A 27,091-nucleotide genomic window follows, 5' to 3' on the forward strand; every position below is an offset into this window, starting at 1 on the left:
GATGTTAAAAAAAATTTTTTAAAGCTTTTTTTTTTTGGCCGCATCACTCGGCTTGTGGGATCTTAGTTCCCCGACAAGGGATTGAACCTGGGCCCTCGGCAGTGAAAGCATGGCATTCTAACCACTGGACCGCCAGGCAACTCCCTGTATGTTAAAATTTTTTAAAATCCAAAATTAAGGGCTTCCCTGGTGGCGCAGTGGTTGAGAGTCCGCTTGCCGATGCAGGGGACACGGGTTCGTGCCCCAGTCCGGGAAGGTCCCACATGCCGCGGAGCGGCTAGGCCCGTGAGCCATGGCCGCTGCACCTGCGCGTCCGGAGGCTGGGCTCCGCAACGGGAGAGGCCACAACAGTGAGAGGCCCGCGTACTGCAAAAAAAAAAACCAAAACAAAAAAACAAACCAAAATTAATAACTGTCATAACTGTGCCAGGTTTTTTGACATTTTTGCTTATGCTTATCTGTGGTACGGTACATTGGTTCTCAGATTTTCAGATTTCACAAATAAGTAAAATTTTTAAGTAAATGCGGGTGGAAATGGAGGGTACGAACAGGGGATAACAATGTTTTGTTTTTCCAAATAAAGTTATCAAAAAAACAACAATAAGCAACAACTATTATGTACTGTCACGACTAACTCTTTAAATAAGAAAGGCTATTTTAATAACCAAAAAAAAAGGCAGGAAGGACGCTAAGTTCAAAATAAGTAACAGTTCTTCACACACACAAAAAATCTGCCTTATTTTTCTCTTTTCCCCCACTTCAGACTAATAAAAATTCATTATAAACTGTTTGGGAAACACCTGCCTAGTGGAAATAACACTGGAATAGGACTTGGAGGCCAGAGTCGTGGTCTCATTTGGACCACAGTCATCTAATACCATGTGGCCCACGTTCATTGTCCTCTTGTGCAAACTGGAAAAATAATTTCTGACTTTCCTAAAGCTTTGAAATAAATATGATAATGTGTAAATCTTAGCACTATAACATGCAAGATATTTACATTAAAAATTTACACAACACGGGACTTCCCTGGTGGTCCAGTGGTAAAGAATCCACCTTCCAATGCAGGGGACACAGGTTTGAGCCCTGGTCCGGGAACTAAGATCCTACACGCCGCGGGGCAACTAAGCCTGCGCGCCACAACTACTGAGCTCGTGCATCTCAGTGAGACAGCTTGCATGCCACAAACTACAAAGCCCACGCGCTCTGGAACCCGCGCGCCGCAACTAGAGAGAAGACCGCGCGCCGCAACGAAGAGATCCTGCGTGCCTCAACAAAGACCCCGTGTGCTGCAACTAAGACCCGACGCAGTCAAAAATATATATATATAAGGAAAATAAATAAATATTTAAAAAAATTTACACAACACAAATTTCAAACTACCAAAACTCAAATGCGCAAATGAATAGATTCAGCTCTATCATGTAACGTTTAACATGTTAAACGTTATGTAAACTTTTAAATATTTTTATTTATTTTCAGAAACAAATTTCTCTTAGGCTTAAAGAAGTACTTACCTTTCATCTATTTCAAGAAAAACACACCCGGGGGTGTGTGTTGTGGTAAAAATTCTTTTATCCACTGGGATTCCAGGAGCTATGGAAACCAGAAAGACTGGTTTAAAGGCAAATACCTAATTAACTATCCACTTAACATATTAAAGAGGGAACAAACTCTATAGGCCATGGCAGAAATCTCACCTAGGGACCTGGCCTTTGAGCAGCCAAAGCTAATAACTTTCATTATTAACCACATTTTAATTAGGTCAAAACGTGATGCCTACTAAAGTTAATTTTAAACAGACAGAAAGTCTGTGTACATCGAATAGCTTACCCATCACAATCTAACAGTCAAAGATGGGGTCATTTAGAGTTCAGGATAAAAATGTTTCATCATATTTAGTGGTTGAATACAACTAAGCAAATAGGATGTGAAACGTCAGTACAATAGGGACGTATTTAATCTGTAATAAAATTGGCACGGTCAGTGCTGCTACAGTCTGCTTTGACAATGTAGTGATTAGCACATTAGGGAACAATTTGAGCATGACACTAACTCCGCATTTGCTTACGCACGATTTCATTTGCAAGAAGCACGAGGTGAATGCAGAAAAGAGCAGCTAGTTGAATGGAGTCACTTAGGAACGTGAAGAAACATGCACACACCTGAAACATCCACCTGCAGCCTCTGTTCACCAGGTGTGCTCTGAGCCACACCCGTCCAACCTGGTGATGGAACTTTCCCTCTGATTTCAGTCCGCCTTCCCCTCACTCCTCACAGTAATGCACAAGCTGCAGCCCTTCCAACACCCACGTCCACAGCAAACCGCAGGGCTTTTCTGCTGTGGCGAGCCGCATTTATTGTATCACTTGTGCATTTCTTCATCACTGAATGTGTAACACCGTGTTACCATTTTATGAGATTCCCGTCTTATTTTTAATGTATGGTTACTTGAGTGTTGTGCCCCTAAACTCATTTTTCCCATAAGCCCTGTGGTTTGTGTGAATTTTTTTGCACAGGATGGTAAGTTTTAGGAAAGCATATGTCACATTACAGCAGAACCAACTGTAATTTCAAATGATAGATGGAAGCTGCTTCTGTTTTGATATATGAATTTAGCAATGCTGTTCTGCCACTGGAAGACATAAATTATACTTTTTACGCAGGGGGCTTTCAAAACACTTAAAAATATAAATTCATTCTTGTAACCTCTGTATGCAACAATTTCAATGCTCTTCTGTCACGCAAGACAGAAGCAAAAGGCCACAGGATGGTCACCAGTAGAGAAAGGATTAGAAGACTGCGCATCTGTGGCCAAGTCTATGCTCAGACCTCTGGGCCATGCTGTCCTTAAAGGAGATGTGCAAACAGGAAGTCAAGGTCAGCAAACAGAGACGTCAGGGAAAATCAGCTCAGGGCCAAGCTGAAGACAGTGGCTGCAGTAAACAGGCTTTCACGTGCTTCTTTCTGATGTGCTGACACGTCACATCTGACCTAAACGCAGACGCTCCTGACCTACCTTCGTAACCAGAATGAATCTTCTCCACCAGCGTGAGACAGCAGGGCTCAGGCTCTGGGCGGGCCGAGCTGTGCACATGAATCAAATAGGGGATAATCCGGAACGGGCAGTGAGGCTGCCCCAGCTCCCGGGCTTCACCTCCACTGAAGAGAAGAAAAATGGTTTAGTACCAGTCCTGACCTGTTCACTTAGTCCAACGTGAAACAAGGCTGGGGAAAATGTTTTGTTGGTAATTTCCAAGAGAGACGTGTCTGAATCTAAAATGTTTAGACATATTTATTTATTTATTTTGGCTGTGTTGGGTCTTCGTTGCTGCATGTGGGCTTTCTCTAGTTGCGCTGAGCGGGGGCTACTCTTCGTTGCGGCGCGCGGGCTTCTCATTGCAGTGGCTTCTCTTGTGGAGCACGGGCTCTAGGTGCGCGGGCTTCAGTAGCTGTGGCTCATGGGCTCAGTAGTTGTGGCTCGTGGGCTCAGCAGTTGTGGCTCATGGGCTTAGTTGCTCCGCGGCACGTGGGATCTTCCCGGACCAGGGCTCAAGCCCGTGTCCCCTGCATTGGCAGGCGGATTCTTAACCACTGCGCCACCAGGGAAGTCCAAAACATATTTATTTTTAAAAGGAGGGACACGTTAGTTTAAATTTTCAATAGCCACGGGCAATGATACTCGTTTGTTATTGGATGAGTAGGAGGCTTTCTGGAGAGGCGGCTCACCAAGGTGAGTGTGAACCGCTCACTAATTTCAGTGTGACTTTCTGTTCCTGCTGGGAAGAGGGGCAGGCACAGCCACCTGTCTTGCCTCGTGTATCTAAACCAAGTACCACATGGTGGAAAACAAGGCCCCCTGGGATCACGCCCCTAAGCCGGCCCTCCGTCAGCCCTTCCTACGCCCTCGTTCAAATGACCGATTCAGTCCCACCGCTTCAGCCGCTCCGCTGCCCGGTGCAGACCTGGTGTGTGGCTCAGCATCACCCACCGTGCCTAGCTACAGGGAGATGGTGGGGCTGGACCCTCTCGGCCAACCGGCGCGGAGGCTGCTCGCTCCCTCTCAGGAGGCTCCCGGGGGCGAGGGGTCTGCAACGAGCACACAGATGTCCATCCTGTTTCATCAGCCTGGCTGCCTGGAAGACGTTTCCACTTGGATCTGCCCGAACGTCCCAACCTGTATTTCACGCTCCCCCGTTTCTGCCCATCGCACCTCTCCTTGCCAACCATCACGAGCGCGGATGTTCGGGGGTCTCTGGCCGCCCTCCCGCTCTCTTTTCTCCTCTAACTCCAGCATCTCCTGTCACTTCTCCACTCTCAGCTGTGACCCTGCTTCCTAGGTCACCGCTCAGAAGAGCACCTTCTCCTGGCACTCACCTGCGAGCATCTGTACTTGTGCTAGTGGCTCCCCTCCCATTTCTGTGCGAGCTTTCTCCAGGCTCATCCCGTCCTGAGCTTCTCAGTGCCATCTATACGCCGATGACCTGCACATCTGTCTCTAGGCCGGCCTCCTCCCCTGAACCCCGGGCTCCTGGACCAACGCCTCATCAACATCACGAGGCAGATTTCTACTCGACACTGCACACTCACCTAAAACTAAGGCACACGCTCTCCCCTCTGCTCTCCAGACAGCTGCTTGTCCTACAGTTTCCTCCTCCCCAAATACATGGCACCTTGAGCCAAGACTCCCACGTCATCTGACTACTCTTTCTATCTCGCACCCGAAACTAACCCACCAGTATATGCTGCTAGGTCTCCCCTGGCTCAGGAAAGGCACCTGAAAACATTTACCAACATAAGAAACACACAGAGCGCTTACTACGCGGCAGGCCTGCTCTCAGATCTTCATAACCAACAACTCACCTGCGAGTGACAGAAAGAACCGACATGGTCCTCCCCACACACGCACACCTTTCCAGGTTATCCCTCCCCAAGCATTCGAATACTCTTAGCGCGAGTCCCCCTCAGTTCCATGGAGTGTCTGAATGATCCATTACAAGGATTTCTCTTCCCCGCATATCAAGAGCATTTAGTAACCTCAATACTACTGTTGGTGATCATGACGTCATTTAAAACCATTTTTTCTTTTTACTTTGAAAGTAACATTAACATATCAAAGTAAATTTGGAAGAGAAAAAAAAATCACTAATAAATCCTACCAGAAATCAACTACTATTAAAATTTTGATCTCTTTTCTTCTAGTTCACTGTCACTGGACCTTTTAAGTCCTCATAAATATACCTATCTTGCTTTCTTTCAGGTTGTTCAAACTTTCAAAAATTAAGTTTCAATGTGACTGAAAAACAAAAACAAAAGAGCTCCAAAAAACTGTCATCTGAAAGTATATTTCACGTCCAGTAGCTCTCACGTGCCCCTGGGTTAAGAATGATCTTTCTGGTCTCTTCCCCTATTGCATCATTATCTACTTTTCTCATAAGTACATGTATCTTCTCCTCAATCAAAGCACAAACTTCTTGCAGCAAGAACCAAGTCTTGTCTTTTGTATCCACAACAGACCTGGCTGAATAGGGCATCAAAGTAAGTGCCAAATAAAATCAGAGGGATGAGTTTGGGATTTGGGATTGACAGATAAGGACTACTATATATAAAACACATAAACAAAGACCTACTTTATAGGTCCTTATAGCATATATAAATATAGTTCCCTGTCCTTATAGCACAGGGAACTATATTTAATATCTTGTAATAACCAATAATGGGAAAGAACCTGAAAAAGAATATATATATGTACGTATATATGTGTATATAATTATATATATATACACACACACACACCGTATGTATAACTGAACCACTTTGCTGTACAGCTGAAACATTGTAAATCAACTATACAGTCAGTTAAAAAAAATAAATGAATAAAAAATAAAGTAAACCCAGAGCCCACCCCACCGCTCCTGGCCTCCAGGAGCTCCCACACTCACCGGATCCGGCAGAAAAAGGATTTCACCGGAGCGAATTCATAGCATGAGGCTGCTGGAAACAAACACACGTGTCAGTGTCCCGCCCGCACGCAGCTCCTCCCCAAACTGTCACTGCACAAAGGGGAGACTCTTATCAGGGACAGAGCTGCTCTTGATTAAAATAGGACTCTCCTCCCTCTCTAAGATCTAGTTTGATCCAGTATTTTCCCAGGGCTTTTTCGTGTTGAATAGTAACCCTCAGGTGAGACCCCGAGAGCACCTGACGGAGGCCTCTCCCTGTCACCCCCTGCAGTCCTGTCTGCATCTCTGCTCCTGCCTGGACTCACTGCTTCAAATGTCAACGTCATCACCCTGCGACACAGTTATTTCGCTGGTAATACTCTATTCCCCTGTAATAGTTCAGACACGTCTCAAAAACTGGGAATTCCGATTACTTAGAGCTTTCAGGTAGAGGATACATACACTTCTCTCCTTGGACAAATTCCCCAGAGCTGTGTTCCTAGATTAGATGATATCATTTCATGACTCTCATCATATATTGGCAAACTTAGCTCCAGCAGATGGTACCAATTCAGGGTCATTAATAACACTTTCTCACACCCTTCATGCCAAAGGTTTTGCTTCAGTTTTATTGACTTTGCATTTATTTTATTGACGTGTGAGGTGGTAATTCAGAAACATTTAAATTTGCCCATCTTAGGAAACTGAACTTATTTCCAAATGTCTGTTGATTACTTTATTTCGTCTGGTAGAACTCCCTGAATATACATCTTTTGGGCATCTATTCACTGGAGTGAAAAGTTTTCAGTTATAGAAACCAAGGAAATGTTTACAACCAAGGAGACGTTTTTAAAAAAATATACACTGAAGGAGCACCTACAATGAGGATTCTGAAGAACCAAAATACTGAACATGGTCCAGGTGTTTGTACTCCTAAGGAAAGGATCATAGGAAGAATAAGAAAATGGGCTTTTGAGTGATCAAGAAAAATGTTCACAATTAAAGAAAAGCCCTCCAGTTTAAAAGTAAAGGGACCAGTGACCAAAATCCTGTAATTCGTGAAACTATGAAAGTTACAGACCCAGAATTCTGAAGCCAGAAGTTCTTACAGAATGTCTGGGAGAAATAACAGAAAGAACTTGACAAAGTAAGCTAAAGAAATTAATTACTCTAAGATGTGCTATCATCTTAACACAGAAACTGTTTCTGGAGTTTCTGTGGAGGAATTAAGGCAAGATAAAGCTTTTTCAAAACTATCCTTGATTTTCTGAGCTGATTCTCGTGGGGGGGAACCGTCCCTCGGTGACACTTTCAAACGCTCGCCTTTGGCTGAGGACAGTTCTCCCGCTTTAAGGCGCAGTCCCAGCAGCCGTGGGGTCAGACGGGCTCTGGATGCACGCTGCCAAGGTGAAGGCCGGCTCCATACTTGCAGGCAGTGTGACCTTGGCATCTCTGTGACCATGGCAGCTAAGAAAGGGCACAGTTGCTGGCTCTGAGGGACCCGACTGTTGCCTGAGCCCCGCTTCCCGCGGGCTGCCCCCGGCCCGTGCCCGTACACGGAGCAGGCAACGAGGCAGGACCATTCCATGGAGACGCTGGGCTCCTCCAGCGGATGGACCCCCTCTGGCTGCGTGGCCCAGAAGCTCTCTGGACTGCACTGCAGCCCGAGGCTCCTGCTGCCCAGCCCTCCCCCCGCCTCGCTCCTTCCAGCGATGCCAGCGATGCGGGCTGAGGGCTCCTCTCACCACCTTCCACCCGCTCCCCCAGTCAGCGTCCCGCTTCTGGGCAAACCCGAACTAATACAGTTACTGTGTCCATCTACCACGGAGAATGACAGTACCTACACCTCACAAGGTCTTTGTGAAGATTAACTCAGTTGATCCACGAAAGCAAAGAGAAGGGTCCCTGGCAAATAGTAACCGTTCAACAGATGACAGCAGTTGAGATGAGCCTTTATGCTGCGGACGCTCCAAATATCTCCAAGCCTTCCCCAACCTACAGCTTGCTGGGCTCTCACAGAAAGCCTGTGTTAACAGGCACGTCAGAAACTATGATTCTCATTTTACAACGAGAAGCCAAGTGGCCTCCAAGGTTCACGAAGGGACAGAATGCAATTTGAAACTCAGACCTTCAGATTCTGAGCTTAACATTCTTTGCACATAAAAAAATACTGCAACGCTGTTGTAAGGTGAACTCACTTACACTACTTATACATTGTAGCAGGCACCTGAATTCAACTGCCCCCCCTCCCAGAGTCCTGTAACACAGAGAGCCAGCCTACCGGATCTCAAAAACAGTAGATGGGGGCCCGCTGTCACTTCCACACCTGGGCTGGAACGTGCGAATTCTTGTTTCTGGAAGTGTGTTCTAAAGAAACAGCGGTCAGATCCTTCTGAGAGGTCTGTACAACAAGCCTAAGTGGAAATGTGCTCTAACACAGGGCCAAAGCTGACAACGGCTGAGTTTAGAGCTTCCGGGGTCCTCTTAATGTCCTATGAGTTCAAAGGAAGGGACAGAAAGAGGTAACATGAGCACAGCCCAGAAATGGTGTGGAGCTAAACAACGGCCCTCAAGGAGGGTGTGGATCCTTGGGGTTCCTAAAGCGAAAGTATAGTGTGAGAAGTAAACTAAATGGCCATCATCTTTATGGAGCAAGTAAATGTTTAGGTCCAAGAGACAACACTTTCAGGGACTATTATGTTTTTACAAGTAGGGGAAATACCATTAAGTAATTAGCAAAGATAAGAAAGTGAAAAGATCAGGGAATTCCCTAGTGGTCCAGTGGTTGGGACTCCGCACTTCCACTGCAGGCACATAGGTTTGATCCCTGGTCGGGGAACTAAGATCCCGCAAGCCTTGCAGCACAGCCAAAAAAAGACAAGTGAAAAGATCAGACAGAGACTATAGGGCAATACCGAAGGGAAAATGGGAAAGACCTGGTGAACAGTAGTACCACATGTCAGTTCTGTTCAGTGTTGTACCTTAGCACCTAGAACAGCTCCTGGCCCACAGACACTGCTATATAATGTCTACAGAATGAATAAACGATGAACAAAAGCAGAGAAACAAACGTGGACAATTAAAGGTTGAAAACGCATGTTTCGGAAAGAGGAAGAAAAATGAAGTCAGTGTTTTTGAATGAAGGCAAAAGGAGAGAGGGAGCTGGAAGAAAGCAAGGGTGACAGGTGTCTTTTCTGAAGCTTATATAAAACGTGCACAGAGAATGGGGCAAGGGTCTGGGATTGAAAAAAGAAGGCTGTAACACTGTTCTTCACTGGACTGAGAACTGGATTAAAAACCAGAATGAGTACAGAGCTCTAGATTTGCAGGATGAAGTTCTGAGGATCTGTTTCACAACACTGTGAATGTACTTAATGCTGCTGAACTGTACACTTGAAAATGGTTACGATGGTAAATTTGTGAATGTGTTTTTTACCATAATAAAAATAATCAAAATTTTTTTAAAATGAGAGAAAAGGGTTTGGGATCAAAAAGGAAGCTGATCTTTACTAAGTTCTTTAAGAGACATTTCACAAAAAATATGAGATAGGGAATAAAGGGTGACTTAAGAAAGAATGAATGGGACTTCCCTGGTGGTGGAGTGGTGAAGATTCTGCCCTCCCAACGCAGGGGACCCAGGTTCGATCCCTGGTCAGGGAACTAGATCCCACATGCATGCCGCAACTAAGAGCTCGCATGCCTCAACTAAGGAGCCCGTGAGCCACAAGTAAGGAGCCCTCAAGCCACAACTAAAGAGCCCACGTGCTGCATCTAAGGAGCTGGAGAGCTGCAACTAAGGAGCTCGCCTGCCGCAACAAAGACCCGGCACAACCAAATAAATAAATAAATATTTTTTTAAAAAAAAAGAATGAATCAAAGATTACATGGGATTGAATAACACAAAGAAAACTGTGAGTGGGAACCCACTCCCCACCCCCAGTTCAGGAAAAGCAGGCTTTCAGAAGGAAAACAAAATGATGAGATTCATAACTTTTGGGGAGAAGAAAAGCTAGAAAGGGATCTAACTTTGAGAAGCTTACCTCCAGAGCAAAGCAGAGAAATAATGAAGTCAGTATAAGAGGAAAAACATTTAATTTTATTAACAACAGACACTTTGTAGCAATTAACCTGCTATACATGATGCTGTAACACACCATATCTATGGCATATAGTCTGTGAAACTAACTTGATTAAATGAAAACAAATTTATTGGATCTTTACGTTATTAGCAGCATTTAAAATGCTATTTTCATCACATTCTGACTTTTAAAATGAAGAAATAAGAAAAACTATGTATTTGCATGTTCTGAATAAGGCATTCATTTGTGTACTATTTCTGGAAGAATGAAACTGATCTTTACCAGGCAAGATAAACATCTGAATATTGGTCCCATTACCTCTTTGGGTCCAGTTGTTCCAGAAAGGAAGCTGAGCGTGGGCAGTGTGTGTGTAGAACGCCCTCACGTCTTGAGGGGCGAGCAGTTCAACGAAATGAGAGGACTCTAAGAACTCTTTCTTACAGTGCAGGATCGAAGGAGCCTGTTCAGAAACGTGCACTAACTTTCCAGACAGAAATGAAAAAACTGCCACGAAGGTATCCTACGAAAAATATTTAAAATAAATGCAAAATATTGAGATACATACTGGCAATATTCCCTGAATAAATTTCGTCTAGACGTCTACCATGAACAATAGCTTAATACCATGATCAGTAGCTTAAAACACACACACACACACACACACACACACACACACACACACACACACACCCCTGCAAAGGCAATAAATCACTGTAAAACCTGCACTGTTCCCTCTGAAGGTTTAAGTTCTGCCAAACAATGCACCAGCTCATTCTACACGGACTAAACACAGTGTATACACTGTATACACTTCTGATTCCTTCTCCTTTGCAAACTGTACCTGGAAGGACTGCCTTCTCTTCACCCATATGCATATTCCAGGCTTCAAGACCAAGCTCAAGATTCACTTGCTCCAAGACGTTGTCTTTGACAAACCTCATTACATAAGAATCATTTCTCTAATGTGTTCCATTAGACATAAACATAGCTTATTTATAATCGGCCACTGTTTGTACCTGCTAGCAAGTGGCGTATGTTTTCCTCTCTAGATTTACTTTGAATATCTTAAAGGGAAAATGTTTTCCTTAAACTTTTTTTCCCTTAAATCTCCATAGCACCTACTACAGTATTATAAACACATCAGTTAGTAAAATAAGCACTGTAACATTAGGGATAGTTCATGCTCCAATATTATAAAATCTTTAAGTTACAATTATGTTGAGGTCTACACGTAAATTAAGTAATCTCTATCATATCAGCAAAACATGAGACTCAATTATTCTGTCAACATAAAGATTCAAAAAAGATATACTAAATATCTCTTCCAAAATTTTACAAAAAATGACAGCATCTCAACTCACCTGTTCTATAAAATCCAGTTGTTACAACTTGAAGTAGTAGGTATTGGAACTAAGAATGATATAAATAGAAATTAACAATTCGGAGATAGAATAAGATGCAGGAAATCACTCTGCAGTGTTATTTTTTTCTTCATTTGAGAGAACCCAGGGATGCTAAGGAGAGAGAGGCACCTCATGACGGAAGCAAAGCCAACTACTACTTATGTGTTGCTTCCTGTTTTTAGATGTTTTCTCTGGCGAGGGCAGGAGAAACTCCACAAGGCCTCTTTAGCAGTTTTCTCCTATGCTTGACCTCAAATTGTAGTTACTGAAATGCTCAGTTATTATTTAAAAAAATCTACATCTAGATAACATCGTTAGGAAGAATCACCCAGGCTGATATGGCAAAATTTGTGAATTCTTACTGTGTTTTTGGAAGTGTGCTCTGAAGCAATAGTGGCCAGCTCCTCAAGACTGTACGTGGTCACGTCTGCTTGAGGCGCTCCATTCTGATTGAGAATCTGGCAAAACTCACTGTTTGCTAAGAAACACAGGAAAATAAACAGGTGGTCCAGTGACATTCTTTTATTTGTTCATTTTTTATTTATAAATATAAAAAATACTTATTCATTTTTTATCAGTATGAAAGCAGGCTTGTTTTTTAGGATGAGGACACCTCAGCATGTTTTCCTCGAAACCAGATCATTTTCTTCTTTCAACTAAAATACTGACAGCTGTACAAACTTAAGATTTTGAATTTTATGAATTCTGCATGTTCCAGATCACAAGGAATGAGACACACTGAAGGTACCAAAACAAGGTACTGAAACCCAAAATTCCAAATACACGCACAGGAAATCTGTATGGCAGAAACATTATTCCAGGATTCAGGAACTATATACCATCTATGAAGCCACAGAGGTTTGTGCTACAGACTGTGTATTTTTAAAATCCCTTGAGAAGAAGTCTGAAAAGCCAGAAAAAGAAAAAAATGTTTACAACCATTCGTTTTTAATTTGGTAAATTCCTGATACATCATGACTGTATTTTAAAAGTATGTCTATGGCAGGGAAATGTAAATGTATTTAATCAAGCGTATTTTTCCCCTAATAGTCACAGAAGACAATATTCTTTTAAAAAGTGAATCTTCAAAATGTGCTTATACCGAGCTCTACTCTCCTGAAACAAATCAGCAAAATACCGCACAGTTACTAAGCTATGACACAAATTAGGTTCTCCGAGTGCTCATGTGAAAAACTAAGATGCTAATGCCATCAGTGCAGATTTGCACATCTCACATAAAGCACCATAAAAAGCTCAAAACATTTCTGTGCCTAAAACCAGGCAGACAACTGCTCTGGCCCGGCTGCTGTTTACGAGCAGTGGTGTCCGTGCACGACTGTATTCCCTCTCCAGCCCGTTTACCTTGCACGCTGTGTACGCAGCGAAGGGCATAGTTGAGAGCATCCAGGGTGCTTGGTTTACTCTGTCTCTCTGACGGAAAGTATTTTTTCATTTCTTGGACAACCGTTATAAGGTCTTTGGAAACTCTGTTTTGATCTTGTGGTTCACTGTAAGGTAAAAAGATTCTAAATTCACACTTTCGATTATAATAAGTCAACTTTTACTGAACAGCGTATTTCATGCCAGGCCCGCTTTCTAAGCCCTTAACATGGATCAGCTCATTTAGTTCACAGATTTATTATCCACCACTTTTTTTTTTTTTTTTTTTTACAGGTGGAGAATCCCAGGCAAAGAAATTGGTAAACATCAAGCATTTTCCACTCTCTTATTCCCACTTCAGCCTACAGTCAGCTAAATTCCTCAACCGCTTTTTACCTTTTGGTTAATTTCGTTCAGTTTCTCCAGGGTATTTCATTCTAAGTTGTCTGAGTCTCTTTAAACTTTTTCCTAGGCTTACAAACAAAATATAGAAAGATGTAAGCCCGCCTTTCCCCTCTACTACCCCAGCAGAGAACAACAAACACATCAGGTTATTTCACCTGTTGCTGGTCTGCACGTATTTGCTCCGCAGCTGGTATTTCCGGCTCCACATCTCAGCAGAGTCCTTCCCCAGCGCCTCAGGACCGCTGGCCTGTGGTCCTTCAAGTTCATGAGGCTGCCTCCGCCTAGAGTCCTGAGATTTACCACCGGACACTTCCAGATCTTCACAGGGATCCATCGCTCGCCCGGCAGTCCTCAGCCTGTCGCCTACTACTTTGCTACTTTGCGATCGGCGACGGAAACGTACTTCTCATTTTGGTCCAGGCCATCGTCTCAGAGAAAATGTCAGTCATCACAAGCCAGCAAGTAGAGGTACTCTTTCTGTTCCTCCGGGGGCACTTTTCTCCCCAGTATTTCCCTGCAGTCTTGGACGTCTCCGCTCACGGGAGGTCCACCGTGGAAGGGGACGGTGGAAACAAAGGTGACAAGTGTCAAGAGAAACGCAATCTGATGCTGGAAGCTCGGCTGTGGCTCGCGGGCTGGGCAGCCCCAGGGGGATCCCGGCTCCGGCCGCCCCGAGAGTCGGCGTGCACCCAGGACCCGCACCCGGCAAGGGGCAACTTGAAGCACAAAGTTCCCTCAGCGCAGGACAGGCTCGGGGCGACCGCGCCCGGCGGGCCCCGAGGCCTCCCCGCCCGGGCCGAGCCCTCACCCGCCGCCGCCGCCTCCCGCGGACCCGCGCGCCGCCGCTAGCCCAGCTGACCCGGCCTCATGCAGTCTCGAGGCCACCAGCGTGCCGGACGGTCGCTGGCGCCGCACCCCCAGCGCACCACGTGACGCGGTCCCGCCCCTGGGTCGCGCGATTCGCTGCCGCTGCCGGCTCTGCGGGACCCCATTGGCCTGGGGGCGGGACCCGCGCAGGGGCGCCCCGGTTACATAAGCGGAGGCGTGTGAGCGGGGCAAAGGTCCCGGAGCTCTTTACGTAACGCCGGGGGTCGGCCCGAGGACGGCGCTCGGCCAATCCCGGCCGGCTGGCACGTAAGGAGGGGGCGGAGGGGCCCTGAGGAGGCTCCAGTCCCCGCCCCGCTCCCGGCCCCGGGGGATGGGCCCCGGGGGCCGCTGGAGCGAGCGCGGCAGTGATTAGGGCGCTGGAGCCGCCAGTCATGAGGGGGCGGGCCCCGGGCGGCGGGGTGGGCGGGGCCTGCGCGGCCTCCACGTGAGCGGCCGCGGCTCCCCCAGCTCCAGAGTTGGGGAGAGCGGCGCAGCGCGGAGGGCGGATCGGGACCACGCTTGGCAGACGTCCCAGCGCTTTCCCTGCGTCTTCTCGGGTTCCCGTCGTTTCCATTTTTCTTAACGACCTTCTTGCTCTCGCTCCTGCGGACTCTTAAGTGAGGGGCTGTGAGGACCCGGCAGTGTAGCAGCCCTGGAAAGATCAAACCCGGTTTTCAGAAGCGGAATTCTGACAGCGAAACTTAAAACATTTCCCTGGTCTTCCCAAAGTTAAAGATTCACTTAGCAACTGGAGGAAGACAAGTGTCTGTAAAAGACATTATTTTGGGAAAGGAAGGTGTAGAGAAGGTCTTTAAAAAACACCGTCGGAAGACTCTTTTTATTTGTGTCTCGACTCCTCCGAAATGGAAGGTGCCTTGTAGAACTCCGCCCCTCTCCGGTGCCTGGTACATCAGAAATCTTAAGTATTGGTTGGTTGAATGAAAGGAATTGTAAATAAGAGGAGGGGAAAGTGAAGTGTGGTAACTGTTCTTATTAGGTGTTGGATAAACCACCTTATTTCTCCAAATGATGCTTACTCTCTTCTGAATCTCTATTTTGTTAAACTGCATTCATTCAGCAAATATTTACTGAGTGCAGGTCTGGGGATGGCAGGTTTTGATGAAGGGAGAACAGAGAACTGTTTTCCACATGCCATGTTTGAGATGTGCACTAAACATCCAAGTGGAGTGAGTGGTCAGGTAGGCAATTGGATCTCCCAGCTGGAAACTTAGGGGAGAAGCCGGGGGTGGAGATACAGCTTACATTTGGCAGTCGTCAGAGTCTCTATGGAGTTTACAGTGATGGGTGAAATGGTGTCAGTGAGAGAGTGCCGATAGAGAGAAAAGGGCCAAAGACCAAGATTTGGGGCACACAGAGATTCAGAGGTCAGGCAGAGAACCAAGCAAAGAATAAGGAGCCATAGATGAGGCTGAAAGAAAACCAGAGGAGTGTGGGGTCCTGGAAGCTTGATAACGAAGCATTTCAAGGAGAGAGCTGGCAACTTTACCAAATGCTGGTGATAAGCAGAGTGAGACAAAGGCTGAGAATTTCCTGTTGGGCTTCAGCAAGATGGTGACCTTGGTTAAAGACGTCTCAGTGGTGTGGATTGAAGAAAAGTAGGATGTGAGGCAATGACTACAGGAAGACATAGGGAGGAATTTTGCTGTGACGAGCTATAGACAAGTATTTGTTGGCTGGAGGGAGGGATGTGGGCATCACTATTAAGTGATGGGGTGATCCAATAAGAAGGGAGAAGTGAATGACGCAGGAGGGAAGGGCTGCAGACAAGAGGCAGTTGCCAGAGAGAAGTCCTTCATGAGGCTGGGGATCCAGAGCCTTGGCCAGAGGCAGGCACTTCTCCCAACAGGGGATTGTCCGTCTTGGCGGTATAAAGCCAAGTAGAAGATTTCTAAATGCTCTTAGCTTGCTATTTAAAGGATGAGAAAAAAAAAATTATTTTCTAATAATTATGCCATAATTGGTTTATTTAGTAAATTCTACTTTTACAGATTGAATTTTCTGCTACTATGAAAAGCAGCTCAGTTGGAAATAAGTTTGCTTATTTTTAAATGCACTAAGCAGTCTGGTCAATTTTATTTTATCTTGTTTTTAAGGTATTTATTTATTTATTTATTTATTTTTGGCTGCATTGGGTCTTTGTTGCTGTGTGCCGGCTTTCTCTAGTTGAGGCGAGCGGGGGCTACTCTTCGTTGCGGTGTGCAGGCTTCTCATTGCTTCTCTTGTTGCGGAGCACAGGCTCTAGGCGCACGGGCTTCAGTAGTTGTGGCATGCGGGCTCAGCAGTTGTGGCTCACGAGCTCTAGAGCACAGGCTCAGTAGTTGTGGCGCACGGGCTTAGTTGCTCCGCGGCATGTGGGATCTTCCCGGACCAGGGCTGGAACCCGTGTCCCCTGCACGGGCAGGCGGATTCTTAACCACTGCGCCACCAGCGAAGCCCGAGTCTGGTCAATTTTAAAGCAAATAATGAATCATCATTCAGAACCAATAAAAAAGTTACCATACTTTAAGAAACATTTTATTGGTGATGCAAATCTAGAATTATCGTGTAAGAGACACAAGTCATTAGAAAATACAAGACACGGGGAATTTGCCCCCATTCTTTGACTGAAGTTGTTGACACAAAGGAAGATGTTCACAAACATTCCATTTCTCCTCTGGGTGACAGACAGGACTCCCTCCCACCTCTGAGGTGAGCCATGGTCACCTGACCTGCTTTGGCCAATGAAACGTGAGCAGAGCTGCCGGCTCCACTTCCAGGCGCAGGCGATGAGAGCCAGTGCACAATTCCTGCCGGTCCCTTCCTTTCCTTCCGCAGTGATAACCGGAAACGAATGTTTACAGGAAGTCCCCTCACCCCACCCCCCAGGGACTGACGAGAGAGCCTTCCTCCTGACTGGCGTGGGACACAGAGCACGAGCAAGGAAAAAACTTTGAGCCGTGGCGATTTGGGAGGTGTCTGGTACATAGCACGCCTCCAGCGTATCCTGAGTGATGTAGATGGTGACCAAAAAGAGCAGCAGGTCCAGTGGATTTGGCTAGTGTGGTCACTGGGTAGGTGATGGTGCCATTTCTGGAGCAGACACTGTGAATGATCGGAGGAGCGGCACGGGGCAGGGGATGTTTCCTCCTGTCTGGTGAACGCTGCGTTTGAGAGGCTTACGTCCAATAGGCCAGGCCTCATCCGCAGATGAATGAATAGCGGGATCATGAAAGCAGGTAAGATTGCGTGGGGAGGGTAAGTAGAATGGAAACAGAAGCCCCTAAGGAACCCTGACATTGAAGGGAGAAGCAGAGAAAGAGGAACCGCTTTAGGGTAGATTCTCCTTTGAAAATGGCACCGAAAGTTCATACGCATTTCATTATATCATGCTCCCGAACAAAAGGCACGATTCCACACTTAGTACTTTCCCAGGGACACAATCGCACGCCAGACAAGAAAAGCAGTGACTGTCTATCCGAGGCAACGGAAAAACGTCAACCTGCTTATCGCAGGATTCTACTGAAAACTGGCATTTTATTGCGAACATACGCAAGTCTCCTTCCACCCATAGTATATTGTTCCCTAGGGCTCGCAGAGTAAGAGTGGAAGTACATTCAAGGGGAAAGATATGCAGAATGAAAACAAGAGGCGTCCCTCTCCCACCCAAGTCATCTTCCCACGCCCCACGTGGGCAGCGACCTGGTCCAGCACACACCGGCCGGCTCTATACTAGTCACTTCTGAAAGACCATATATTTAAGAAACTCAAAAGCCAACTTCTGAACGTTTTAGGAATCGTAAGAAAGCCAGTTTCCCACTCATCTCCTCTACTGAAAAGCACTTTCCACATGGGGAGTGGTATGCAAGGAACTCAGAGTCCTCAGGGAGGGGACTGGTGAGAGAGCAAGAGAGGAAGGGGACTTGGGGTCTGTAAGGGCGACGGGGGTTGAGCAGCAACCCTACAAGCAACACAAGCACTGAGTTATGTTTATAAACACTTTATTCAGTTTGTGATAGTGGGCGACTTCCCAGCTAAATGCACAGATATAGGCGAAGTATTCCTGGGTTAACGCAGCAGCCAGTGGGTTACGTGGGACTGAGCATCGAGGCCAAGGAGAGAGCACCGAGGATTCAGAGTCGACCCGGCCGGAGACCTGAGCCGAGGGTGGGCCAACGTCCCAACACTGACAGCTGCTCCCTTCTTCCCAGGTGGGCACACTGCAAGGCATATTTTCAACTTCACACCATTTCACTGATATCAGGGGAACAGATATTACAGAAATGGAACCTGGGTCCTGGTGCACCTTAACTGTTGCTTTGTAAGTCACAAACTAGTGTGTGAACAAGAATTTTAGAATATTCCGCTAACGGTGAGCCACAGGGTGGTAAGACTCCTTTCCCCCTCAGTGCCTCGTCTGTTTTCATTCCTACCTGAATTCCTGTCCTTAAGCCACACACCCTGATGTCCAAAGTATCACGTACACAACAAAAGCCTCTCAGATGACAACAGCTATTCCCAAAGCAGCATCTTATGCAGACAGTCTGTGACATCAAAGAAAAAGTGTCTCTGGTTAGCTATCCTCTGTAAAAACTCGTTCCCGCTGACCAACGCCTAATCGAGAGCATAATTTAGAAGGCAGATTTAGGAAGTGGATTATGGATCAAAATAGGAAACAAACCCCAAAAAGCTATCGTCCGTGGGAACTGGACCAGAAAATGACCAGTTCACAGATGGTCTCACTTGAAGACTACAGAACTGTTGGTCACATATTTATTAGAAACATATTGGAGTCTACAGCTGATAATCTGCAAATGGCTGGGTAAAACTCTGTCTACAGGAATGAGATGGTCAGTCGAGCTCAAACCTTCTCTAACCCCCAGGAAAAATGCTGGGTCGGAAGGAGAGTCGCAAGACCTACAGCCTTTCAAGGGCAAGAAAGGCCTGCCAGGATGTCAGAGGTTCACACACAATATTACAATTTTAATTCTGAAGGGCACCTTGAGTCCCACTGGTCACTTTTCTGAACTTATCTACCAGGAACAGGCCTGACATCTGACTGGGATTTAACTTTTTGGCAAAACAGAAACTTTGGTCACAGCCACAGTTCTATAAAAATGTTTTAACGAGGTTATTACTTCTGATTAAAACAATATTTTTAGCAAGCGATACATAACAGTAACAAGAAAGTAAACATCTTCATATCTAACGCAGGAGCAAAAGCTCTTTACCAGCATCTTGTTTTAAATACAGCCAAAGAGTCAGCAGTGTTTATAAACAGTAGAGAGTTCTCTTAAAGGGAATCAGAAAAATAGCAAAATAAGGCACAGTCTGTATTTGTGTTAGGCAGTAGTGTTCTTTCTGGAAGGCACAAATTGGAATCTGACTACCCAAAGGTTTAAAATGAGGGTAATGTCATATGACTAGGACAGCTAACTTGGAACAAATTTCCTTAACTGGAATCACTGGCAGTTAATCAGACAACATTACTGCTAGGTTATTACACTCTGCAACTTAAGAAGTCCTCTTCATCAGCCCATGTGTAAATTTGAAAAGGCACTGTGCAAAATGGGGGCTGGGCTGACTACACCTCTAGTTTGGAGTGCATATTACAAAACAAAGGCACATTTCCTAGAAAACAAACTTTACAGTCACTAACAGAAAATAATCATTTTAGATATAACAGTAGGTAAGCTTGATAATATAGCAGGTTCTAAATCAAAACTCTTGAAGAGGTTTCTTGAACAGCAGGCTGGAGTTTCACTGGTTCTTCAGGAAGAAACACTCCACACTAATAAGCAGGGGAGATGCAAAAAAGTGGAAAAACAACAGTTTAGTCGTTCAGTGCAAATACAGAATAAACATCAAACACTGCAGTCTAAGTGTGAACAGAAATTCAATTTCTGTCCAACTTCCTATTAGTGGCTTTTCTACACTTTTTGGAGGGCTAGAGGAGGCTGTCTAAAAAAGGATCCAAGATATATTTCTTTAAATAGTTCTCACGTACTGGGCTATGAATGGCAATGGGCTGTTCCAATATTGTACACAGTAGCAGTAGTAATGATCATCATAATAATAATGATAGTTGCATGTATATATATTTCTTTATATAACTATTATTATTATATGCCAGGCACCATCCTAAGCACCTTTTACATATTAACAGCTTTGTCCTCATAACAAACATATGAGGTAGGTACTATTATTATCCCCATTTTATAAATGAGGAAACTGAGGTTCAGAGATATTAAATTACTTGCCCAAGGCCACAAAACTGGATGGTGGAGCTAGGGTGGATCACAGGTAGTCCATGCTTTTAATCGCTAGACTATTTCTCATAAAAGGAAACCTCTGATGAAAATATATTCAGAGAGAAAACTTACTTCCACTCATTCAGTGGAAATGAGTAAATTTTCTCTAACTTCAAAGGATTACTGTTTATATTGGAAAATCTCAGACTCAGCACCCAAGTACTTAAAACACTTAATAATGAAAACAAAAACCTTTGGGATAAACTAACATCTCCGAGGGAACTTTTATTTGGAGTTCTTGTATATGCAGTCAATTGTGAGCAGAGAAGACTTCTGCAAGGAGCTTGGAGCAGGAGCACTCACCGATGATGATGACGATGATGACGATGACAACGCTGATCCCTATTGCCCACATCTGTAATGACACACACGTCCATTTCATATTCAAAACTAGAGATTAACGTGCTTACTGTAGAGTATCATATAATATCGTTCTAGTCACAGAAGGAGAAATAAAGGTGCACCACCATCTGAAATATTCATAATTTTTAAAGCCTAAACTTAATGTTCTCAATTAGGGCCTGGAAGTTACTTATCTGTTCAAATGATCTGTGGTCCCTAGATAGGCCTTTGTGTATACCTGTCTTCCACCTAAAGAAGGGCTACTAAGCCTGTCCCATATGTCAGAAAGTGTCACTTCCAACCCAGGAAGGGATCTGATCGCAGCACATTTCTTTCGCAGCTGTGTAACCTCTGCTTTGGGCCATGCTCCTTGCGCGGCTGCTTCCTGCTCTTCTGTGGAGCACACTGCGGCTTTCGAGTGGCTCTTCCCTTTGACACTGGAGCCATTCACGGCCACGTGGAAACTGACCACCTGTCCAGCCCTCTCCTGTCAACCTGTGTGCAGGGCTCTGCTGGGGTGGAGGGCTAGAAGGGGCTTAGGTCTACGATTGATTTGGGATGCTCCTGTTCTACATGCTTCTGAAGGTCGGCCCCAGAACATGGAGAATTCCCAGTTGTGGGGACAGGAAGAGGATATGCAGTCAGTGTTTTAGATTCAGAGTCAATCCACACTTCCACGCGAGGGAAGGCAAACTCAACATTCATGAAAGTCCAATATGTGTAGCCTCTGTCTACCCTGAGACTACAGAGGGTGACTTAATGTAAAGACCAGTTAAAAGCGAACTACCTTGCAATTCTTCCACCAGTATTTTCTCTTCAGCTTGGCAGCACTCGTTTCAAATTGGGAGGCTCCTGCCTGCAGTGCGTCTGCACGGTCATCCAACTCAGAGAGCTTCTGATCTCTTTCCAACACCTTATCCACGTTGACCCTCATGATGTCCACCACCTGACGAATATGATCACGCTCAGTTACACGTAAAGGAATGAAGAACAAAACTCCTCAGTGAAATTTACCGGCATTTTTTTTTTTCAGGTCAGCACTTTACTACTTTGAGCCAAACTTCCATTCAAAAAAAAAAAGGGCTCACCCTTTCAAGTTAAAAACACGCAGCAAACTAGGAATAGAAGGGAACTTGCTTAACATAGTAAAGGGCATCTATGGAAAAACCCACAACTAACATCCATGCTCAATGGTGAAAGACAAGGAGGCCCACCTTCACCACTGTTGTTCAACATTGTACTGGAAGTTCTGGCCAGAGAAATTAGGTAAGAAAAAGAAATAAAAGGCATCCAAATTAGAAAAGAAGTAAAGTGATCTCTATTTGCAGATGTTTCCATGTACAGAAAATACCAAAGTATCTACCAAAAAACCCTACTAAAGTTAGTAAACAAACAGTAAAGTTTTAGGGTACAAGATCAATAGCCATAAATGAGCGTGCTTCCATACACTAGCAATGAAAGGGAGATTAAGAAAACAATTCCATACAATAACGCCCAAAAGAATAAAATACCTAGCGATAAATTAAACCAAGGAGGCCAAAGACTTGCACACTGAAAACTGTGAAACACTGCTGAAAGGAATTAGACCTAATGAAATGGGAAAACATCCCATGTTCATAGATTGAAAGACTTAATATTTTTAAGAGGGTAGTACTCCCCCAAGTGATGTACATATGTATAGATTCAACACAGTCTCTATCAAAATTCCAATGGCTTGTTTTTTTATTTTTGCAGAAAGGGAAAAACCAATCCTCAAATTCATATGGAATTCCAAGGGGCCCTGAATACCCAAAACAGTATTGAAAAAGAAAAACAAAATTGGAGGAGTCACACTTTCCAATTTCAAAACTTGGTGCTGGGACCACTGGACAGCCACTTCATGAAGCTGGACCCTTACCTTACCCCAAATGCAAAAATTAACTGAAAATGGATCAATGATCTGAGTATACAGCTAAAACTATAAACCTCTTAGAAGAAAACCTAAGAGTAAATCCTTACAACTTTGAATTTGGCCATGGATTTGACACCAAAAGCAAGAGCAACAAGAGAAAAAATAGATAAATTGGACTTCATAAAAATTAAAACCTTTTGTGCATCAAAAGACATTGTTGTCATGGCTGTGAAAAGACAATCCACAAGATGTAAGAAAATATTTGCAAATCATGTATCTGACAAAGATTTAATATCCAGAATATATAAAGAATTCTTATCAACCAACACCAGAAACAGACTACCCAATTAAAGAATTGGCAATGGACTTGAACAGACATTTCTACAAAGAATATATACAAATGGCCAACAAGCACATGAAAATATATTCAACATCATTGGTCATTAGGAAATGCAAATCAAAACCATGATGAGATACTAACTCATACTCATTAGGATGGCTATAACCAAAAAAATGGAAAATAACAAGTGTTGGTGATGATGTGGAAGAACAGGAACTCTTGGACATGGCTAGTGGGAGTGTAAAATAGTACATCACTGTGGAAAAGTTTGGCAGTTCCTCAAAAAGTTAAACATAGTAGGGCTTCCCTGGTGGCGCAGTGGTTGAGAGTCCGCCTGCCGATGCAGGGGACATGGGTTTGTGCCCCGGTCTAGGAATATCCCACATGCCGCGAAGCGGCTGGGCCTGTGAGCCATGGCCGTTAGGCCTGCGCGTCCGGAGCCTGTGCTCCGCAATGGGAGGGGCCACAGCAGTGAGAGGCCCGCGTACCGCAAAAAAAAAAAAAAAAAAAAGAAAAAGTTAAACATAGTATTACTATACGATCCAGCAATTCTACTCCTAGACCCATAACCAAGAGAAATGAAAACAGGTGTACACATATAAACTTATATGCAAACGTTTATAGCAACACTATTCATAACAGCCAAAAGGTGGAAACTCAAAAATCCACCAACAGATGAATGGATAAACAAATTGAGGTATCCATGTGCAATGGAATACTACTCAGCCATAAAAATGATGTACTGATAAACGCTACAACTTTGTAGAACACGTGATGCTAAGTGAAAGAAGCCAGACACAAAAGGCCACGTATTGTATCCCTTTTATATGATATATCCAGAATAGGCACAACCATAGCAACAGAAAGCCAATTAGAGGCTACCATTCGGGAGGAAGGGGGAATGGGGAGTGATTACTAAATGCATACAGGGTGTTCTTCAGGGATAGAGAAAAAAACTGAAACTAGACAGAGGGAATGGTTGTATAACACTGTGAATATACCAAATACCCCTGAATTGTACTCTTTAAAATGGTTAATTGTATGTTATGTAAATTTTACCTCAATCTAAAACAAAACAAAGCAACTCTCTTTAGTAAAGAAAAAGGACCCAATTTGATTTCATAAGTTAACAGAAGTTTCATGTAGCATGGAATTAGAATGGGTTTCTCAGCACGAAAATGTAAAAATTTCACAATTAAGGTCATAAACAAAACCTTCAGACCAAAATATTATCATATGATTTAACAACAGAATCTAATATTAGTTTAACTCTGCTTTTTAAGGCAGCTAAATGCAGAAAGACCAAGATATCCTTGTTCAGCAGTGATGGCTTTTAGGACTATGGAGATATTAATACTAGCTTGAATTTCTCAAACAATTTTCCATTGTAGGTCTGCATATATAGGGCAGAACAAAAGATGCTCTGAGGGTCTTCTAACTCAAGAATTCCACAGATACAGATCTGTTGGGCTAGAGAAGTTTCCCAGCCCCTGCCTTCTGCATGTCGACAGGCAACAATCTACAGAGACTTGCTGGGCTGGGTAACTAGTACGTCACACTACTGGAGAAAGAATTTTGATGAAAAATCTGGTCAGAAGGATTGGTCCTGGCTTGTGCAATCTATAGGCCTAATCCTTAAAATTCTATTATTTTATAAAGTGGTTCTTTTTTCTTCTCTAATTTTTTATTTATTGTGGCAAAATATACATTACAAAGTGATTCTTGAAGGAATGTTCTCAGAGAGGAGAGCCTGTACTTTAGGTATGTGATTCAGTCACAGGAAAACAAGCTTGAAACCAGCAGGACATGACTTCTCAGAAGCTTAGGTAAGGGCTTGCAAAACAGTAGGGGACACAATTTTTTTACGTTTATGACAGTCAAAATTTACTTTACATTCACACTTTTACGATCCTTTTCTAAACAGAGCTATTCCCAGAGTGTTGCCATGTTGGCTCATGATTCATGTTTTCAGCACTTCTGGGCCATACCTCATCCACTTGATTTTGTGTCTGCTGAAGTCTTCTACTACCGCCAGAGGCAGCGCTTGACCCTGCAGGCGCGCTTGTAGTCCTGAAACATGTCAAGACACAAGCATGAGTAAATTAGGATTCCGAACACACTTCTGTAAGTATGAAGATGTAGTGGAGAAGCCTCAGTGTCAGGAATCTCAGAACTAAAGCAGAAAAAGAAAATCCTTCCTGCATCAATGAACAGAGGTTCAAATGACACCTCTTCTAGTTCCTCTATAACTTTAAAGATTCACCCACATGTTCAAAGGGACCAAGGTCTGAAGTGAAGGTTTAACAGGATCTCCTTTGTGTCACTGAAGGACCTGATCCTAAGATAGGTAAACTCTGCTTTCCCATTTTTTATTACTTGTTTTAAGACCTACACCTACTTAAAGGCACTCAGTACTCTTCTGAGCTTTTCACTGTGGCAAGAATGGTCTTCATAGTTATGAACAATTATAGAATGCCCTTTTTCCAGTACGGAGAAATAGATTCAGTTAGAGAAACAGAGTCAGAAACACCAGGATGTGGGGTTGAGGGGGAAAGGTAAGATGAAGCAATGCTCCCTCTCTTAAGAGGTACTTCTTTCAAAATCCTCATCAAATTCTTTATTTTTCCCCCGGACAGATCTTTTTTGACCACTCTGGCTTTGAAGTCCTAATTGCGTCCATGACTTGGCAATGCTTTGGTTTTTCAGATATAGAAATATATAGCCTTGCCTTCTCTAATAGATCACAGACTCCTGTGTCTTAGAGGTCTCTTCCCCGTGTCTTGCACACAACGGCCACTGATTCACTGATTCAACCGACAGTTATTTTATACCTACCACGCGTCAAAGACCAGGGATGCAGCAGATCCCACCCCTACCCTCAGAGAGTTTACTGTCTGATCAATAATAGCGAAGGGCCATGTACTGGTGCATTTTCTCCAAGCATTTTCTCATTTAATCCTCAAACTCTTTGAGGGGGACACTACTATTAACCTCATTTCAAAGATGAGTAAAGTAAGGTTTAGAAAGTCCACACCGCTGGCTGCAGTGGAGCCTGTGTTTAGACCAGGTTCTGTATAATTCTACGGATCTCAGTTTTAACCACCGCGATCTACTGGAACAGCAGCCTCAAGCAGGAACACTCCAGAGGGGTGGCCCTAGTTCCTGGAAGGAACCCTGCGAAAGCACCCATTCCTTCCTCCTCTGTAGGTGAGGAATGAGCAGGTTGGAGAGGGGACACAGGGTCCTGGTGAATCTTGACACTTAGCGTTCTGGGAATGTTACCACGGGAAACTCCACGTTTTCAAGTACAAGAATGCTTCTGCTTAAAAAGAGAGCGGAGGCGCACAGCTCTGCGCCAGACTCCACTCTGACCGCAGGTGCCTTCACACAGGGCCCAGGTCTTTTCCCTTGCAACTTCCGGAGCCCAGCCCAGGCACCAGGTAGCGAGCAGGCTCTGCAGGACGAGGGCAATGGTCACAGCTCCCCTTATGGAACTTGGTTGCGGGCAGGGGGGGGTAGGAGGAGAAAAGGGGAAGCGGAGGGGCGGGGGCGGCTCTCCCTACCTCCGGAAAACCCCGGCCGCCCCGCCCTCACCCCTTCCGCGTCCGCCCGCCGGCCGCGGCGCCCTCCGGGGCGGCCGGCGGCGCCGCGGGACCGACCTGGCCCGTCTGCAGTCCGCACCCCCGGGGCCTCCACGCGCCCCCAGGCCTCGGGAGACCCCCGCGAAGGCCCGCGCGGCCTGCGCCAGCGTCCGAGAGGCGGCGGACGGGAACAGGGCCGGGCGGGGGGGGTCCCAGCAGCGGGCCGCCGCCCTCCGGGGCCGAGGCCGCTCCGCGTCGCGCCGTGTCACTCACATTTTGGCAGCTGCGGCAGCGGACGAGGATCGGCGGACCGGCGCAGCGGGACAGGAGACCTGAGACCTCAGACCTGGGCGGGGCGGCGCGGGGGCGGTGACGTCACCGGGATGGGCCGATGGGTGGGCGGGGCGCGCGCGGCCGCGAGGGGGCGCGCCGGAAGGGGCGGGGCGTCTCGGGCGGGGCCACCCCATATCGCTGAGGCGGGTCTCTGGGCTGCAGGTTCACGTCCTTGCCGCCGCCGGTACGGATGCTGAGGCACGTGGTGCATTAGGCTCTG

At 45.3% G+C, this 27,091-nt stretch overlaps 2 protein-coding genes across 2 annotated transcripts in view; both read right to left on the reverse strand.

Annotated features, from left to right (window-relative positions):
- Positions 1–14,009, reverse strand: part of PER3 (period circadian regulator 3) — a 64,089-nt gene extending 50,080 nt beyond the window's left edge. The window contains 7 exon segments of the mRNA XM_029227559.1: positions 1,518–1,596; positions 3,020–3,162; positions 5,943–5,994; positions 10,340–10,541; positions 11,787–11,902; positions 12,787–12,932; positions 13,365–14,009. Of these exon segments, the coding sequence (XP_029083392.1) occupies positions 1,518–1,596; positions 3,020–3,162; positions 5,943–5,994; positions 10,340–10,541; positions 11,787–11,902; positions 12,787–12,932; positions 13,365–13,543 (917 nt within the window). The 5' untranslated portion in view covers positions 13,544–14,009.
- Positions 14,010–18,057: 4,048 nt separating this feature from the next.
- On the reverse strand, positions 18,058–26,900 carry VAMP3 (vesicle associated membrane protein 3). Its single transcript, XM_029230602.1, has 5 exons — positions 26,812–26,900; positions 24,946–25,027; positions 21,514–21,672; positions 20,688–20,739; positions 18,058–19,864 (listed from the first exon to the last, which is right to left on the reverse strand). Coding segments are annotated over exons 1-5 (315 nt in total). The 5' UTR covers positions 26,814–26,900; the 3' UTR covers positions 18,058–19,844.
- Positions 26,901–27,091: the final 191 nt, after the last annotated feature.

The sequence above is a fragment of the Monodon monoceros genome, unplaced genomic scaffold (genome assembly GCF_005190385.1).
Source record: "Monodon monoceros isolate NGI ecotype Baffin Bay Population unplaced genomic scaffold, NGI_Narwhal_1 Super_Scaffold_18, whole genome shotgun sequence".
NCBI classification, from domain to species: domain Eukaryota; kingdom Metazoa; phylum Chordata; class Mammalia; order Artiodactyla; family Monodontidae; genus Monodon; species Monodon monoceros.

Bases quoted from the DNA above. Each gene is read 5' to 3' on its own strand.
- VAMP3 (XM_029230602.1), bottom strand. The intron at 20,740-21,513 runs GTAGTTCGCTTT...GTGTCATTACAG, and splicing joins ACTGGTGGAAGAATTGCAAG to ATGTGGGCAATAGGGATCAG. The intron at 19,865-20,687 runs GTGAGTGCTCCT...CCTGCTTATTAG, and splicing joins CATCATCGTCATCATCATCG to TGTGGAGTGTTTCTTCCTGA.